General features: G+C 38.2%; 1 protein-coding gene across 1 annotated transcript in view; it reads left to right on the top strand.

The window, feature by feature from the left end:
* LOC122986390 (cytosolic carboxypeptidase 4) overlaps positions 1-17,813 on the top strand; it is a 200,941-nt gene that overhangs the window by 169,017 nt on the left and 14,111 nt on the right. Inside the window, exons 22-26 of the mRNA XM_044357626.1 lie at positions 3,595-3,724; positions 6,175-6,306; positions 6,528-6,590; positions 8,363-8,476; positions 16,662-16,801. Of these exons, the coding sequence (XP_044213561.1) occupies positions 3,595-3,724; positions 6,175-6,306; positions 6,528-6,590; positions 8,363-8,476; positions 16,662-16,801 (579 nt within the window). The remainder of the gene's footprint in view (positions 1-3,594; positions 3,725-6,174; positions 6,307-6,527; positions 6,591-8,362; positions 8,477-16,661; positions 16,802-17,813) is intronic.

Consider the following 17,813-nt stretch of genomic DNA (forward strand, 5'->3'; position numbering starts at 1 on the left):
TTTAGATGTAAGATTTCATGATCTTGAGTGGAGAGTTTGGTTTTGACATGGAAGTTTGAAGTTTGTGAAGATGAGTGTGCAGTTATGCATTTGTGTTTAGGATTTTGGGAAATGGAGCATACTTTCAAGAAGATGTGTCTCAGGAATCGAGAAATATTGTAATAATCCAAACCACTACTTTTACTGCAATACTTTAACTACATCAAGCTGATAATACTTATGTACTTTTACTGTAGTAGGATTTTCAATGCAGGAGTTTTACTTGTAATGAGGTGTTTTTATACTGTTGTTGCCAGCCTGCCATGAAACATGGCCTGAATATTTATTGTCCCCAGAGGATGATGATATATGGATTTGGTGACCCCCTAACCTTTCCTCACCACCAGCAGGAAAATATGTCCCCTTGTCCAACACTTAAGTAAATGAGAAGATATCTAAATCTATTTGCTGGATTTCCATTAAATATGGAAGAATAAGAGTTCATCATCCCCAGATTATATATGGTTTTTATCGAGCACCACCCTCAGACTAAATTGTCAATTATCTCATAAATTAATGGACGGATTACTGTAAAGTTTATAGAGTGCCTTCATGTTCCCCAGGGGATAAAGCCCTTTGATTGTCAACCCTCAGAATGAAATGTATATTTTTAGTCCCATTACTATTACAGTTTTTTACTATTGGTTCAATACTGAGTCCGCATCTCAAAAACTTTTCATGCAGTCAACTTTACCAACACACTGCTGTGCACAGCTGCTCATTTTGCACACAAAAGCAAATCTTTCCAGCAGACACAAACACAAGTCGTGTCAGAGCACACTGAGATAAAAACACTAACAAATGATCTTTTTACGGCAGTCAAAGTTTAATCACTTTTATTGTGCATAAGTTGTTTTTTAATGGTTGATAGTGTCAGACATATGTATATTGTATATATGTAGTTTTTAGAAGTTGATAGTATCAGCAATGTGTATATTGTATAAATACAGTCAGATGTATATCTCTCTATAGAATGTACTACAGTATATCTACAGGAACGATAGAAATGCAGCAGGAAAGCTTTCAATGGGCTTTATTTCTGAAACCAATGTCTTGTTTTTTGGTTGAATATAGATGTATATCAGTGTGGTTATGATTCGGCAGATTGCTGTCTATATGAATACATGTGTACAGTGTATATACAGTATCTGAACATAAACTGAAGAGTTTGGAAGCGTGTAAAATGTTCTGTATATCCACAGAGTTTTGCTGCTTGTTCGTGTTTGAGTGAGAAAAGTATTCATAACATTTGAAGGCTGTAGTCACTGAGTGCTTTCTGTGTGAAAACTATGCAAATGTGTCACAGTTTGCTCCATAAATGTTGCTGTTGTGTGGACTATGTGGAGAGTTTTGAAGATGTGGACTCAGAATTGAACCATGCAGGTAACCAATTGTAAAAAAATTGTAAGGCTCTGCAAATACCAACATTGTCAGTATGTTGTCACCTGCTTCGAATGTTATTGCTCGATTGAATGGTGTTATCAGTGGTTATCAGCCTCAGATATGGGTCAGAAGGGGCCTGCTACACCTGCTAGTAGGTTCAGAAAGCTGTTATCATCTATTCATGTGGTTGATCACTGATCATCTATTGATAAGCTGGATCACCGCAGGGACAACCCCTATGTAGGTCTGCGTCCATGTCACGTGATTGTCATGTTTCCTTCAGCGAAAACAAACAAAATGGCTGCCATTCCTGTTATTCTCAGTGGAAAGTGCGATATTTTAAGATTTTATTTTATTTTTTTCAGCATTGAAATGCATTTTGATAACATTTCTAGCAAGAAATTTGCATTTGATTTTCATAATCTTTGTTCAGTGAATGTATACGAATGTCTATGTTTAGTATGTTATTTACTGGAGCGTACAGGTTCATTCGACTGCAAATAAACAGTCACCTGAACCTCTATGACTGAAAACTCCAGTCATGGCTTCATCTTTTCATCTCTTCATCCATACTTCTCAACGTGTAAAACTGAGCTAACTTTCTTACATTAAAAAACATAAAAAATGTCTACATGACAAGGTTGGAATTAAAATTAGTGTATATAATTCTTACACGTTCAAACTGCTAAAACGATCATTTAATTCACAGAACTGACTATGATTTTATATATGAATTGGATGCTCATCAATGCATCTTCTATTGAATTCTCTCAATACCAGATTTGCTGTTAGGTTAGTATCATGCTGGGCCCACAAATATGTAATTGGTTGAGTTTTAATGGACTGGGATAGTGGACGAATAGTCTTAAGGCTGACGGAATAAAGACCTCTTCTTTTACCTCATTAAACCTTTTGTGGGAAATCTGAGACAATGTTTAAATTAAATTTTTTTTTTCTCCTCTCAATCCTCTCTTTGGCCTCTGTCTTTATCTTTTATCTATCTTTATCTGTCCCTCCCTCCATCTCCCTCTTTGTCTCTCTGGCATAAACCTGTTCAATACTACAGAAGAATGACTGTAATAGGCATTTATTCTACAGAGGCTAAATAGATCTTTAAAAGGATGTATCCCTTCCCTCTCTATCTCTCTCTCGAACTTCCATATTTTGCACTGTGTGTCTGTATATATGTGTTCTCAGGAATATGGACAATTTCCAGGCCAGCTTATAAATATTCATGATGAAACTGGCTGACTGGCTCCAGTGCCAAAGAAGACCATGTAAAATCCCACCTCTGTTTCAGTAGCCAAAGCACATGGCAGCCAAAGACATGGCTTCTGGGTTATTTCCAGAACTAGAATCACTACAGTTATTTCTTTCCAGGAAACATCCCTGAGTCACCACTGGTCAGTCCAACCAGGAATTTGCAACCTAACAGCAAATCTGGTATTGAGAGAATTCAATAGAAGATTCATTGATGAGCAACCAACCTACAAGAAGTGTCAACACATCAAATATCTTATAAAACTTATGAAACAGTGCACTAGTATACATCAAATAATCTACCTTACAACCTCAGTTACAACTCCAGGAGAAGTTAAATCAAACCTTGACCAAAACAAACCACATTTTCTGTAAATACATTCATACTTGAGGCATTTTATGTCCCCTGAAATTGTCTTCTCAGGCAAGAAGTTAAGCCTTGGGTGTGTACACCCCTTACAAGCTCTGCAAACCATTAACTAGTACTCATCTGATTCACCACAACACCAAGGATCTCAATAATCAGAGTCATGTATTATATTTGTTAAAATGTCTGTTTGTATAAATGTGAAATATGATTATCATTTCAAACTATTTCGGAGATGATCTCATTATATAACCATTGTTATCCATATGTGAAGTACTGGAACTTGCTGTGTATTTGTATTTGCAGCATGTTTATTGTAGTCTTCTTTTATTCAGTCTACATCTGGAAGAGACTGAGTTTAATTTGCTCTTCAACTAACCTGCATCACGTTTATCTATCTATGTTTTCAATTAAATAAGTCCCGGAGTCTACATAAAAGAAGCACATAATAACAATTTACCATCCTTCTGTGAGCGTAAATAGGCTGAGCAAAAAACATTCAGTGTAAATGTCCTGTCCGTCTGTTTTGCTGTATGTCCTCTCAGGAATCGCTGTGATCTGAACAGTGAAGATCTGAATCGTCAGTGGTGTAAACCAGACCCCGTCCTCAGTCCAACCATCTACCATACCAAGGGCTTCCTGTACTACCTCAACAGTATAGGACGAACTCCACTGGTGAGTCCCTCTGCGGTCTCTTTAGGTCTAGTTTTGGTCTGGATAAAAATTAAAATTCTCTTTTTGTGCTGGAACGATCTCATACTAATCGGAGCCTACCCCTGCAATAACTATTATTTCCTGATTCCAGATGCAATGCTGAACAATTAGAGCTGATTTTCAAATCAATGGGAACCTAATTATCAAGAAAATGAATGCCTGATCATTTCAATTTCCCCTCACAATACCTGCAGCGCATTATTGAGCCAAACACTAAGACTAACAGTGTGTGAATGTGTGCTGTGTGCCGTTTGTAAGTGTGTGTTTGTATGGGTCTTGCTGAAACTGAAATGTAATGTAATGAGGCTTTAATGAGAAAGACCTATAATGAATTGACCTTGATTGGCTTATTTAATTGTTCCAAATTAGAGTGGTGAGGTTGTTTTTCAGGCTAATTTACATAATTAACTGTTGCTGTAGACTGACATAGGGTGAAAAACATGTGAACTTTCAATCATCAAGGATTTGTTAACCTTTTCACTGCCTGGAGATTTGCGTTTGAAAAAACACAATGCTTAGAATTGCATAGCTTTAAGCAGAGGAACCTCTTGTGGTCGCAAATGATGGCTGTTGTCTCTCAGAGGCAAAGGAGGAAGTAGTGTGACATTAAAAAGCCATGAAACCTCTCCGGGAAGTAATCAGGGTGGACAGATCAACAAAGTGTGTGACTTTGACACAGATGTTTACATACTGTTCCTACCAGCTGTCAGCATTGAGTTCTATTAACCATGACCATGATCTTTCCCTAAACTAGCAGCACCTCTATCAGTTATGACAACATTGTACTCAACAAAGTAACTGAGAGAGAGTGAGTAGCTGGGACAGAATAACTGAGTAGCTGACACATAAAACAGTTTATCTAGATTATCTAAAGCAGTTTATTTGGAGGTTAAACTGAATGTGAACACACCTAAAATGTAAATTTTAATGATAGCACAGGAAATTGTGGTAAGGACAGTACTGTAGGCCAAATCTGAAGCAGGAAGTGGGTCTGAAAAGTGTGACAGACAAACAGTTTACAGTAAAACTAACAGTTTGGGTAATCACTTCCAAATCAGTTTGACTGACTGCTTGTGTTTCTCGACCCGTTGGACCTATTTTTATTTGGCCACATTTGGAGATCTTACCAATTACTCTGGTGAATTCAGTGTTGTTTGAAGAGAAATGATGGTCAGTGGAACAGAATAAAACCCATGCAGTAATAAGTTCATAGTTTTCCTTCATTCAAACAGTTTTATTTTCACGATCTTATCCCTAACTTTAACCAAGTAGTTTTTGTGAGTAAACCAAACAAACCTTGTGGCAGATCAGAAAAAGCTTATATCAATCCTTTTTGCATTTGTGTCATTTGTCATGATTTTAGAAGTCAATGACCAACAGAATTAGACCTGCAAGCAAGTATACTGAGGACCAAGCATGCTCTCCAGTGGTGCTCACTGCCAACCCTGTCTCTTAGAAACTGTGTTTACTACTACATTGCATCAGAAAGAGAGAATGTTGTTAATGTATCTGGCAAGTTGCAAATATGTTGATACTTAATGTATATCTAAAATGTTAAGTAACATGATATTTCTTGTTTTTTGCAAATGATCTGATCTTGCAGTATAATATCTGATAGTAACTATATCATTGTTGATTTTTTTTTTATGGTCATAGGCTCTGTCAGCACTTGGTTAAGGTTAGGGAAAGACCATGGTCTTGATTTAATACAGAAAACACACACACACACAAAAGGTGTGAATAAACATTTAATCGAGGTTGTTTCAGTTATTTAGTTTGAAGACCTTTCTGAGTATTTTACGACAGATTCTGCCCTTGAATCACCTAATCTGCCCAAATCTACTATGTTTCTGACTGATGATGGTTAGCTTGTATCTTCCACAGCTGGCAGGAAGTTTCAAGTTTTCAAGTTTCTTTTATTTATTTAGCAAACAGGTTTTGCACCCAAAGACAGGCGTATGTATACACATACAAGCATAAAGACATATACGTGCATAACACATAATTGTAAAAAACAGAGCAAGAGTAAAATAGGAATATTTTAAGCACAAATTAAAACCCAAAAACCTGATTGAAATAAAACAGATTAAACACAGTTAAAAGCCAGAGAATAAAAATAAGTCTGCTTGTAGAGCATGTTCTACAAGCAGAGTTTATGCTAGCACAAGTATTTTAGCCAACAAGGACCTAATGGGAATTATAAAGGCTTTTAGACATGTCAGTACATGTTGATGTTATAACATTTTGTATGTGTAACATAACATCTACATCCACTGGACATAAACAACCATAAACTACAGTTAGCGATTTTGTTTTCTCATATTCAAAGATGTAAACATTTGATTACGGCCATTCTTTCCGCCGTGTGTTCCAGACAAACCTTTGTTTCTCTCCCTGTGCTTGTCTGTCAGGTTTTCTGTGACTACCATGGCCACTCTCGAAAGAAGAATGTCTTTCTGTATGGCTGCAGTGTGAAGGAGACTCTCTGGCAGTCTGGCTCTACTGTTGACACTGTAGGGTTGAAAGAAGACCCTGGATATAGAGTAAGACACACGCACACACACAACCATAGAGGCTTCAGTTCAAAATGCTGTGTGGTCCTCTCTTTATGTCCCACTGCTGCATTTGCAACAGTTGCAGTTAAAGATCTGAAGCCATGGAAATGGCTGAACAATGTCTGCTACTGCTTCTGCTGTGGGTTCTAAATGTCTCTCTCTCTCTCTCTCTCTCTCTCTCTCTCTGTCCGTCTGTCTGTCTTCTCTAGACCCTTGCAAAGACTTTGGATCGCATCTCACCAGCATTCTCTTTCAACAGCTGCAACTATTTGGTAATAATAATTAATAACAGCAGTTATAATGATGATAGTAATAGGTTCTGTCATCCTAATCATTATCGTACGTCTGAATTAATGTCTTTGACAATTAGCATAATCAGTATGCCTGTAATAATTTTGGTTTTGGTATATGAATGATCATTATAATCCTCCTCCTTATTACATCCTCATCATACTCATCATCCTCATTGTTATCATCACCATCATCATCACTGTTATAACATTTAGTGTATATCCATGTCAATCCAAATGAACATTGAAACATGTTCCTCCTGTTCATACTGACCATTAGAAGATCCCTTCATAATGCACTTACAATGGAAGTGATGGGGACAAAATCCACAGTCCTCCTTCTGTGCAAAAATGTATTTGAAAGTTTATCTAAAGCTAATATGAAGCTTCAGTGTCCAAATGAGTCAAATCAAGTAGATATCTTTTAACATTACAGTCTTTTTTAGTGCCAAAGTTCCTCTTTTTGTTATTATACTTCCACCGCAGCTCAACAGGGAAACACTGTCTGAGGAAACACAAAGAGGGAATTTGATGCTAAAAAGACTGTAAATGATATCCACTTGATATGACTAACTCAGACTGATGAAGCCTCATATAAGCTACACATCAACTATTAAATGCATTTTTGCACAAAATGACTGTGTGGACACTAGGGGTGTGTCTGAATAGAAATACGTTAGTCAACAAAGCACAAATAGTGGGTTTTTTATGAATATTTGTTTCATACAAGTATTTCAAATTTATTTGTTTTCGAGAAGACAAAAAATGTCAAATACCATCGTGCAGGTCAGTTACATTGCTATCTCAGTATCTCTCCTCTGCTCCACTGTTATGTCTATCAGCAGGTGTCAACAAGGGGAGTCACATCCACCTGCTACATGACTCACATTTCCTTATTTGGACATCACTCCCAGAGTTGGGGGTGTTCCCCAGAGATAAAGCTGAACTACTGACACAAGTAAAGTGCTACAAGGGACTCTCCATAACCTGTTGTTTCCCTTCTCCTTTCCACAAAGTTAGGTTGTAAAAAATAGGCAATAAATGAAAAGTGAAAAGCAAGAATCACCTTTGAAGTTCTTCCTTACATGTTACAAGGTGTGCTGTCTCTGTGTTATGGGCGTATTAATAGGTAGAGGTCTGTCTGCAATGAGGCGATGAGTAAAGTTTTAGTTCAGTAGTCAGCGCAGTTGTCTATGATCTGGGAGACTGCAGTTCAAGACCCAGTGTGGGGACCTCCTTCGTAAGGTAGTTTATTCTTAAATACCTATTGTAACATTTTAATTTTCTAAAATTGAAAGTGTAATAAAAACAAAAATTTTAAGCCTCTCTCCACTTTTATTTGAATACAAACACAAATCATTTTTCTGCCTCAACAAATACAGATACAAATACAAATACTGGGCTCTCTGTACATCCCTAGTGGACACACTGTGGATTTTGGCCTCCACACTTCCACTGAAAGCAACTTTGAAAGGGATCTTTTAATATCCAGTATGAACAGGAGGAATGATTACAGCGAGGAAAACCTCTTTCACTGTTACTATGGACACCTGACTGTTGTTTTAAGACACTTGAAAAATTGTGATTCTATCCTTTAAATATCATTTACATCATATGGGCTTAATTAATTTTTACCTGTATTCTGAATTTGTTTACAGTAATATTACAAAACAACTAATGTCACATTAAATCAAATCATATTTGAGCTTTTTCTCTTTTTGACTCCAGATTAATTTCTAATTTGAACTCATCAGGTGGAGAAGTCTCGCTCTTCCACAGCCAGGGTGGTTGTTTGGAGGGAAATGGGCGTACTGAGAAGTTACACCATGGAGAGTACTTACAATGGGTGCAATCAAGGAATATACAAGGTGTGTGCAATTGTGATTGTGATTGTGTGCAAGAGCCCCAAAGACATCCTGTCAGTCTTAAACATTTAACATCTCTCTCTCTCTTTCTCTTTCGGGTGTAATTAAGTCTCAGGCTGATCACTTGGCGGCCTCAGAGAGCATGTATCTTACTGTACTGTAGAGGTAGCCTCCAGTCACCAGTTCTAACTGTTATTTATAGAGCACATAAAACTGCAGCTATAAAGTGTCTTCAGCATAGTAAGTAAGTAGAGTAAGTGCAAAAGCCCAGAATAATTAGTCTAGCTGCTAATAGCAATGTGATGATAGTTATAAGTAAAAAGGACAAAACACATGAGGAAAAAGCGATCTGTACAGAAAATAACATTCAGAGGAACAACGGAGTGAACATTTGAACCAAATAGCATACAAATATTTGGTTGCACTGGTGTCATATTCTGGTTGCATCATCAAGGACTCAACCTCTTCACATTAATGACTGATGTGTTGATGCAGCGTGGAAGTGATTTCTAACTTATGAATGTAGGATAGGATAGGAGAGGCAGACTAAAAGCCAATCAACACAGAGTTTTGAAGCATCAGGGACATCTGGCATGTCACACAGAACATATAAGCTTCTATTCTATCAAATGTATCAGTCCACACAAATTCCAATACACATGTATCACCATGCAACATTCCATATTTTGTTACACTCTGAGTCTTTTTTCCCTCTGCTGCACTAAGTGAGGCATAATCTCCACAGACAGTTGTTTGAATCCCACAAATGTTCCGCTGTTTGTATTTTGTGAATTCATCAACAGTAATGACCAATCAAGAGTCCAAGTGTTGTTCTGAGCTCTCTGGTTTCATAATAGGCTTATATTTTATAAATAAAACAGATGACTCTTTACATAAAAACAATGCCATGTTCTTCCTGTATACTACCCATGGAGCCTGCTTGAAACATACATTTGTCCAGTAAAGTTCTACTGTCAGTCAGTGTGGGGAAGTTTGACTGGCAAACTTGGGTCTTGAATTTGTAGTTTCGTCTACAATTCCTGTGTATAAATCAAATCAAATCAAATCAAGTTCATTTATAAAGCACATTTAAAACAACCAGAGTTGACCAAAGTGCTGTACAATAAAATATGAAAAGTAAATTAAAACAACATAACAAGGTAACATCAAAACAAAAACAAACAAAAAAAATAGTAAAACACAAGGCTTTAAGGACACACAAGAGAGAGAACATGTGGGTCTTAAGTTTGGCCTTAAACGTGTCTACTGAAAGGGAACACTTAATTCCAAAAGGTAAACTGTTCTAAAGTTTTGGGGCAGCTACAGCAAATGCACGGTCACCCTTACCCCTCAGCCTCGATCGAGGGACAGCAAGGAGCAGTTAGTAAGAGGATCTCAGAGATCTGGTGTTGGAAAAGGGCAGACGAGCTCTGAGATGTACTGGGGCGCCAGGCTGTGTAGAGCCTGAAAAACAAATAAAAGGACCTTAAACTCAGTCCTATACTTGACTGGTAACCAATGCAGGGATGCCAGTACAGGTGTGATGCCATCTCTCTTCCTTGTACCAGTTAGTAGCCTAGCAGCCGCATTCTGCACTAGCTGCAAGCGAGACAGGGATGAGTAGCTAATACCCAAATAAAGGGCATTACAGTAATCCAGTCGAGAGGAAATCAAAGCATTTGTGACAGTCTTCAAATCAGGAAATGAGAGGGGCGGTTTCAGTTTAGCAATGTTTCTTAGCTGGTAAAAACAACCTTTGACAACAGAGTTAACTTGTTTGTCAAATTTTAAAGCTGGATCGAAAATGACACCAAGATTTCTGGCATGGGTATGAAGGTTAGGGGCCAGGGGCCCTAAGTGATTTGCTATACCTACCTCTACGTGAAAAGTGCCCTGAGATGACTTTTGTTGTGATTTGGCGCGATATAAATAAAAATTGATTGATTGATTGATTGATACCCCCACTGGAGTTGGAGGGACCAAATAAAACCACTTCTGTCTTACTAGCATTTAACTGAAGATAGTTTTGTGCCATCCAATTTTGTACATCCTGGACACAGTCAAGAAGGGACCTAACTGCGTTATTATTGATATCACCAGGTTCTAATGGGAGGTATAGCTGTGTATCATCTGTGTAGCAATGATAGGAGATATTATGTTTATTGAAGATGGAGCCAAGATGGAGCATGCATAAGGTGAATAAGATGGGCCCTAAAATGGATATCCAGATGACAAGAAGTTGGCTTAGTGTGTGTGACTGTGTCTATGATATGAGCAAGGGACACAGGCTCAAATTTGCTAAGGACAGCAGAACATGGAGGGAAGACGGGGGCGTTGTAGGCAGGAGGTGAAATAGCAGATCGGATGTTATCGATTTTACTTAAGTTGAGAAATTCATCGCAGGTGATTGCGGTTGGCAGATGACCAGTATCAGCAGGGTTTAGGACAGAGTTAATTGCGTCGAAGAGTACTTTGGGAGAGTGGGAATTTCTTGAGATTATGTCAGCAAAGTATTTTGCCCTCACGGCTTTAACAGATTGTTGATAGATAATGAGAGAGCTTCTCATCATTTCGTATGAAACTTGAAGTCTGTCTTTTTTCCATTTTCTTTATGCTTTTCTGCATAATTGCCTGAGAGCATGGGTATTGTTGTTCAGCCATGGTTGAGTTTTAGTTTTAGGTTTTCTAATATTGAGTGGTGCAACAGAGTCCAAGATGTCTGTACAAATAGAGTTAAACTGGGTGATTAGCTCCTCTTTACTCATACAGGAAGAACAGGTCATGAAGTCATAGGACAGGGAAGAGGCTTTTTGATGTGTTTTTCCTTCTCTCAGCTCCTGACTCATGGTTGGACAATTGATTTGTGCTCTTATCCTGTCAACCTGTCTTGTTACAAATGCAGGATGACCTTAACTTAGTTAGCACTTATGTAATGATAAAATAGTGAGAAAGTATTCATCAGAATAAGTGGATAGGTTTTTCAGTTTAACCTTGATTATACATAATGGATTTGATAGACTGGACATATTTAAATATGTTGGGGTAGGGGAGCTTTGAGGCTCGGTATGGACTGCACCATTAGCATTTTCTGGTAGTTCTATTAATGTCTTGGGTCTCATGTCTTTCTTGTAAATGACACCTCAAAAACAAACACGACTACACTATGATTAAATGAAATGAAATTAGAATAATTATGAAGATTAGGTGAAAAGACTTATTCCACTTGCTTGTAATAAACACGCAAATATAGTCATGTTTATCTAGGAGCTCATTGCAATGGACAAATGAGGACATCAGCCAGAAGCACATATATGTGTGTGTATCCTCCTGTGCAGTGTATGTGAACAGAGCCAGGAGTCAGTTTCTTATTAAGTTATTCATCAAAGCTGAGGAAACAGAGGGAATGAGGGATAAAAAGAGAGTCAAATCCTCCCATATCATTAATGTTTCAGTGTGTTCTCTCTCAGCTTGTGCTTATTAAAGTCACATTAGTGTTTATGTTACTGAACAGCATGTCTTGTACAAGTCAACATCTTGGCTTCACACCGTGCACAGACAACAATCAATTTCAGAGGGGCTTTGTGCAGAAGACGTGTAGTCTATTCCTGAGTTTGGTTTCTCTGTTTATTTGCTCTATAGGACACATTCATCTACAGCCATGCAGCCCTTTTACTGTAGCTTTGATTTATCTCAATATCCACAGTTATATTAAGGCAGAAGATGATCTTTAGATGCACAGTGGAAGTCACACATACAGACTCAACAACTACTGGAGCTACATAACAAAGGAGAGCTGTATAAGGCTCAACTTTATGCAAATGTCATCTGAAGCGATGCAAGCGACAACCAGAGGAGTGCAAACTTGTTTTGATTCACATGGACACAGGAGCACAGAGGTGTTTACTACTCCACTCAAATGTGTGAAAGAACTTGAAATGAAAAAAAAGAAAATGGAACAACAAAGAACAAAATGGAGAAACAGCTGATCATTGAGGTCTCCAGCTTCCCAGTACTCACCACCATTTTTAAAAATCAAGACTTGACATGGAAACAAATTGCTGAAATTGTTGAAATTGAAATTGATACCAGATAACCTCTCATGTTAAAATATAAACCAAGATCTACTGTTCAGAACTACAAGAGATAAAAGCCCAGAAAGGTGTTCAAATGCTAAATAATGCCACCCTGACCAAGAATATGACTATGGATAATCCTATTTTGTCGAGTGGAAACTAATGCAACGCTGTTTAGCCACTTCTCAAATGGCGTTTACGCAGACATCCCTTTACAGCTGTCAAAGGCTCAGACCTTCTTCCTACCGGAGCTTCTGTTGTATCTTCTAGGAGCGCTGGTTTTGTTTTCCGATTGAACATTGTATCCTGGTATGAGACACGGAGACAGCTGTTCCTGTTAACAAGGGGTGACCAACAATCCACCACCCACCCCTCCTATGCGGGTGTTTTAATCAAACAAACCCTTTGTGCTGAAGCTAGCAGGCAGAGTGGAGCAGCTTTCATGACACAGATGAATGAATCAGAGTTGATGACACTAACTGATATGTGCAGCATAAAATAACAATGTCAGAAAAAGGACCACAAAGTAAGTAGCTAGCAAAAACTTTTCAGCAAAAAGTGGAGCTTAAGTTTTTTAAACTGACATTAGTGTTTTAACCGTCCAATTTATCTTGTGTTGTTGCTTTACCCCACTTTACAGTCATGTTAATGTAATGTTAGCTTGATAGTTTGGATAGCTTGACTGCTGGTGCATCCCCACTGTGTGTTTTAATTATTTCTCTTTCAATTCTGAAAAATATATATATATATTTTTGTTTGTTTGTTTCAGTTTTTGATAGCAGAGGGCTATGGAGGAGTACTGTGTTGTGGGTGGACTTGGCGCGTTTGACCACTGTTTTGGGTTGTCTGCCGTCAGTTGGCTTCATTCCATTTCCAATTGCTGCTTGTCTGCCGCAACTTGAATCCAAACACCACTATCTCTGTTAAGAAAAGGCATTTTATAGCCTGTGATTGTAAAATGTTACATTGCTCATTTCATTTTATTTTTCCAAGAATATGTGGCTGAGGATATTTAATATGAAATCATCTTTCTTAAAACATAGGGCCAAATCCACAAAAAGATTGCATGGTTTTTGCTGCTAAACCTGTGCAAATGAGACAAAAAGATAGCGTGTAATTCACAAAGCACCTGCAAAGGGTGAAACGCACCGCAAACTGCACTGCCAAGCAAATAGCGTCGTGATGCACCTGTGCCATTTGCATGTAAATTATTATTTATTATTAATATTCATATATTTGGTGCAAAATTGGCCCTTTTCTATACAAATAAGCCTTGTTGTAGCCAGCAATAATTGCCACATGCAGTTAGGGTGGAGTTATTAGCATCTTCAGAGAGTTCATGTTAACTGCATGCACACTCAATCCTCACTCGCTCTCTCTGTCTGCCTCTCTCTCTCTCTCTCTCTCTCTTCAAATCTTCAAGCTTGTGAGGCTTGAATGATATTGAATTTATATTAGTGATGAAATCTTCTGTCAGACATTGTGTGGGGGTGGGGGGTTGTCAAGTGGATATGGGGTTTTAGGCTTATCTTGGACTTCTAGCTACTTTAAATAAAAATGTCCTGACAGCTCTGATGGAGCTCAGGATTCACCTATAAGTTTATTACAAACTATTCTACTGCATAAACCTGGAATCTGTGTGTAACAGCTGACCTGTGTAGATGTGTAGCAGAACACAGAACATTAATTACGGTTAGATCCTGTGCCACGTGTGTAAATGTGCACAGCCTCTTTCTCAGTTTGGAGATGCACTTATTGTTTCAGCTGCTGTGATGCTACAGCCAGCTGTGGGCAACAAACAGAACAATGATGTTTCTGTGAAATCCTGGATACATTCAGTGACACCTGAACATTATTGTAAGATTTAGACATTAATCTAACACATTCCGGACCTGAGTCACATTAATAGCTGTATTTTGACATTATAGTAGATTATATTACTGATGCAAATTACTAGAGAAGTAAAAGAAGTAAAATTCATGACAGTTGGTTTTTGATGTTGCATGAACTCTGTGTGTGCATACGTCTGTTAATTAAAGACACACCATTTGAGGCTTTTGTGCTCTCTGCAGTTCTCATTAAGGAACAATCCGTGTGCTAGAATGTGGAGAAAAGCCTGAAACACTGGAAACAGCTCCGCTCACTCAATCAGATCTAAACAAGGGCAAATTGCACTTGGCTGCTAAACTTTATGGGAGTGTTTGCGGCGGCATATCATTATCAAAATCTTTTGTGAATAGGACCTTAGAAAAGGGCAGATTGCGGGTGCAAATACTGCACAATATACAGTGCTATTAGCGGGCACAATCCATTCTTTGTGGATTTTGCCCATAGAGTCTTGCTCAATTAATATTGAGCCATGTCATCCAATAAAGCACTCCAATGTTCTGAGTGTGTGTGTGCATCAAATCAAATCTTGTACCATAGCCATATATAATTGGGATGAAGACTGGACTTTACATTTCACATCCCTCATTTAATCCCTGCACTTGTCACTGTCATATATTTTTTTTTATCGAATTGGACTTTAGATTGTGCATTGCATTCAACCTCCACTGTTAGATAATTTAATTATTTATGCACATCTAATCTTTTCTCTTGGCGCCTTCATATATTTCATATACTTCATTTCTTTTTTCATAGCACAGTCCATATTTCCTTTGTACAGTCAGTTCATTCAAGGTGTGAATTACAGGGGAGCCAGGGGGAGCTTGGCTCCTCTTATTAAAGACGTGAGCTTTCCTGAAAACATGATTTATGAAATTCTGGGGATTCTCTAAAATATCGACGGTATGCTATTTTTGCCATGTATTTGTATTTTCACCATCATGGATCATGTGTAAAATTAAGCTATTATTGATGTGTGATTCATGCACGAAGAGTGATTCATCACTCATTCACTTCAATAAAGATGCCGCCATGCATGCTATTCTTGCCATCATCATTGAAGTGTGGCAGTGCAATATCATAAACTTAACTCATGTTAACTCAAAGAGCAAGCCAATGGGACCAAGTGTTATAGACCTCAGCTATCATGGGAGTATAGTCAACAACTGGGGGCATTGTCAAATATGGGTAAAATATGATTAAAATTAATTTTCACCCATTGAACAATTGAAAATTTGAAATCTGTTTACCATCCCCTTAAACTCCCCAGTTTACTCTTAATTCAGTATTTACAACTTCCAATTGTAGAAAAAAAAAAAAACACTAATATTTTTTAAAAATTACAGTATGTCAGATATTTTAGCCAAAACAGGAGTCGAATGCACCAAGTCAGCCTATAATTCAGTGCACTTTCCTACCCTTCTGCTATCAATAAGAATTTCTCAGAATCGAAGGAGAAGCAATTAAAACTGATGGCCTTAACATTAACCTATTGTTGAATTATCCAGGACACTTTAGTGTTTTTGTGTTAAGAAATGTGAAAGATATCATTAAAAGAAAACCTTAACACGGTGACAGTGAGTAAAATACTTCTGAGTGGTGCCTCCAGTCAGTCAATCGCAAAGCTTCAATAGTCAGTATTTGATACCCTGAGAATAAGAATTTATGTGACAGGTAATTAAAAACACCAGCACTGGCACACACAAATGCACATGCAGACACACACACACACACACACGTATGCATGCGTGTGCGCACACACACACACTCACATACAGTAGTGTTCCTTATGTCATTTTCCTTGCAGACCACTGAGCAGTATACCACTTTCTGGAGAGTGGGAGGTGAGAAGGATAGAAGTGGAGAAAGAGGAAGGAGGCACTGGATGGAGAAAAAGTCAATGAAATATAAAAGCAGAAGATAAAGAAAAGGGGGGTGGTCACTGGAGGGAAAGGGCAATAATGCAGAATATGCAATGAAGGAGTAAACTGGTGAAGCATAGATTCACAAATAAAACACAAGAACAAAGAGGGACCCAATAAACAAAAAAATATTAAAGGCATACTGGAGAATAAATGCAGACAGCAGACGATATGTTTTGTATGTGATAATCTATCAAAATCTGTAGCTGTAGCAAAGAACAGAAAATACACAAATTAACAGCACACAGCTCTGGTTCTAGTAAATTGTAAAATTGTGTTTAAACGAGTGTGTGTGTGTGTGTGTAGGGCCTGCAGACAGGTACCAGGGAGCTGCAGGAGATGGGGATGAAGTTCTGCCACAGTCTGCTGTCTTTAACCAAAGACATGAAGGCCCTGTACAGCAGGAAACTCATCAACCACATCAACATGGACCACAAGTCACACAAGTAAGAAACCATCCTGACAAGGACATTTATGTGTCTCTGTGTGTGCCTGTGCTTTCTCGTATTTCTTGTATATTTATCTCTTTAATGAGTATAGGTTCAACAGACAAGGTCCAATCACATAACCCGGTGTCTTGACATTCTATTGTGATTAACAAACAGTTCAACATATTACATAGGGGAAATATAATTCCAATATTCCCCTCTTTTATTTGTTTTCTAATTCCCCCACAGTCCCCTACCTCCTCTCCACCCAACCTCATAAGCGGAAAAGCTTTAGAAAAGTGAACCCTATATAGAACCTCTAGCCCTCATTAGTGAAGTCAGCGCCCTGCTCATGCTCCCATGCCTCCCTTGTTTACTTATAGAATATTCATTGAGTGACTTGGAGATCTTGGAGATCAGTGACTTCTGTTTAGGATTCAGTTCAAGGAGACCTTGCCAGGGTTGCTTAGGGGGCACAGAGGGGAAGTTTTCCTGCTTTTCCCACTGAAAGCAGCCTCAAGACCAGAATGCACTGCAGCTCACAGATCGATCTCTGTCCTCTTCACTAAATGATTTGAATCAGCCAGTATCATGGAGCATGTTGGGATAAATGCGACAGGCTAAAGTTGGTACACCACAGTCACAACATTTTTATAGGAAATTTCTGGAATGCTTGAACATCATACATCAGTGATACCAGTGTGAGATTCCCAACTATTTCTTCCAGCTCACCATCAGTGGTTTAAAACTCAGCTGTACAAGTGGCTCCAGAAGCCTGTGAGCCTAAAACTGCATTTAAATATGACACAAAGCCTTGTGCCTTCCTCACGACCTCAGCACTCAGATGGCTGATTTGATCAGTCTATTTATTCACCACAGACAGCTAGCTAATATTGTTCTCTGACTGACGTGTATTAGTATGTGTGTGTGTGTGTGTGTGTGTGTGTGTCTGATTTTAGGAACTCCAGTTGGTTCATTTCCTTCCTCTTTTTGCTTTTGAAATGATGAGTCATACAACTCAAGATAACTT

This window comes from Thunnus albacares, chromosome 7 (genome assembly GCF_914725855.1).
Source record: "Thunnus albacares chromosome 7, fThuAlb1.1, whole genome shotgun sequence".
Classification (NCBI taxonomy): domain Eukaryota; kingdom Metazoa; phylum Chordata; class Actinopteri; order Scombriformes; family Scombridae; genus Thunnus; species Thunnus albacares.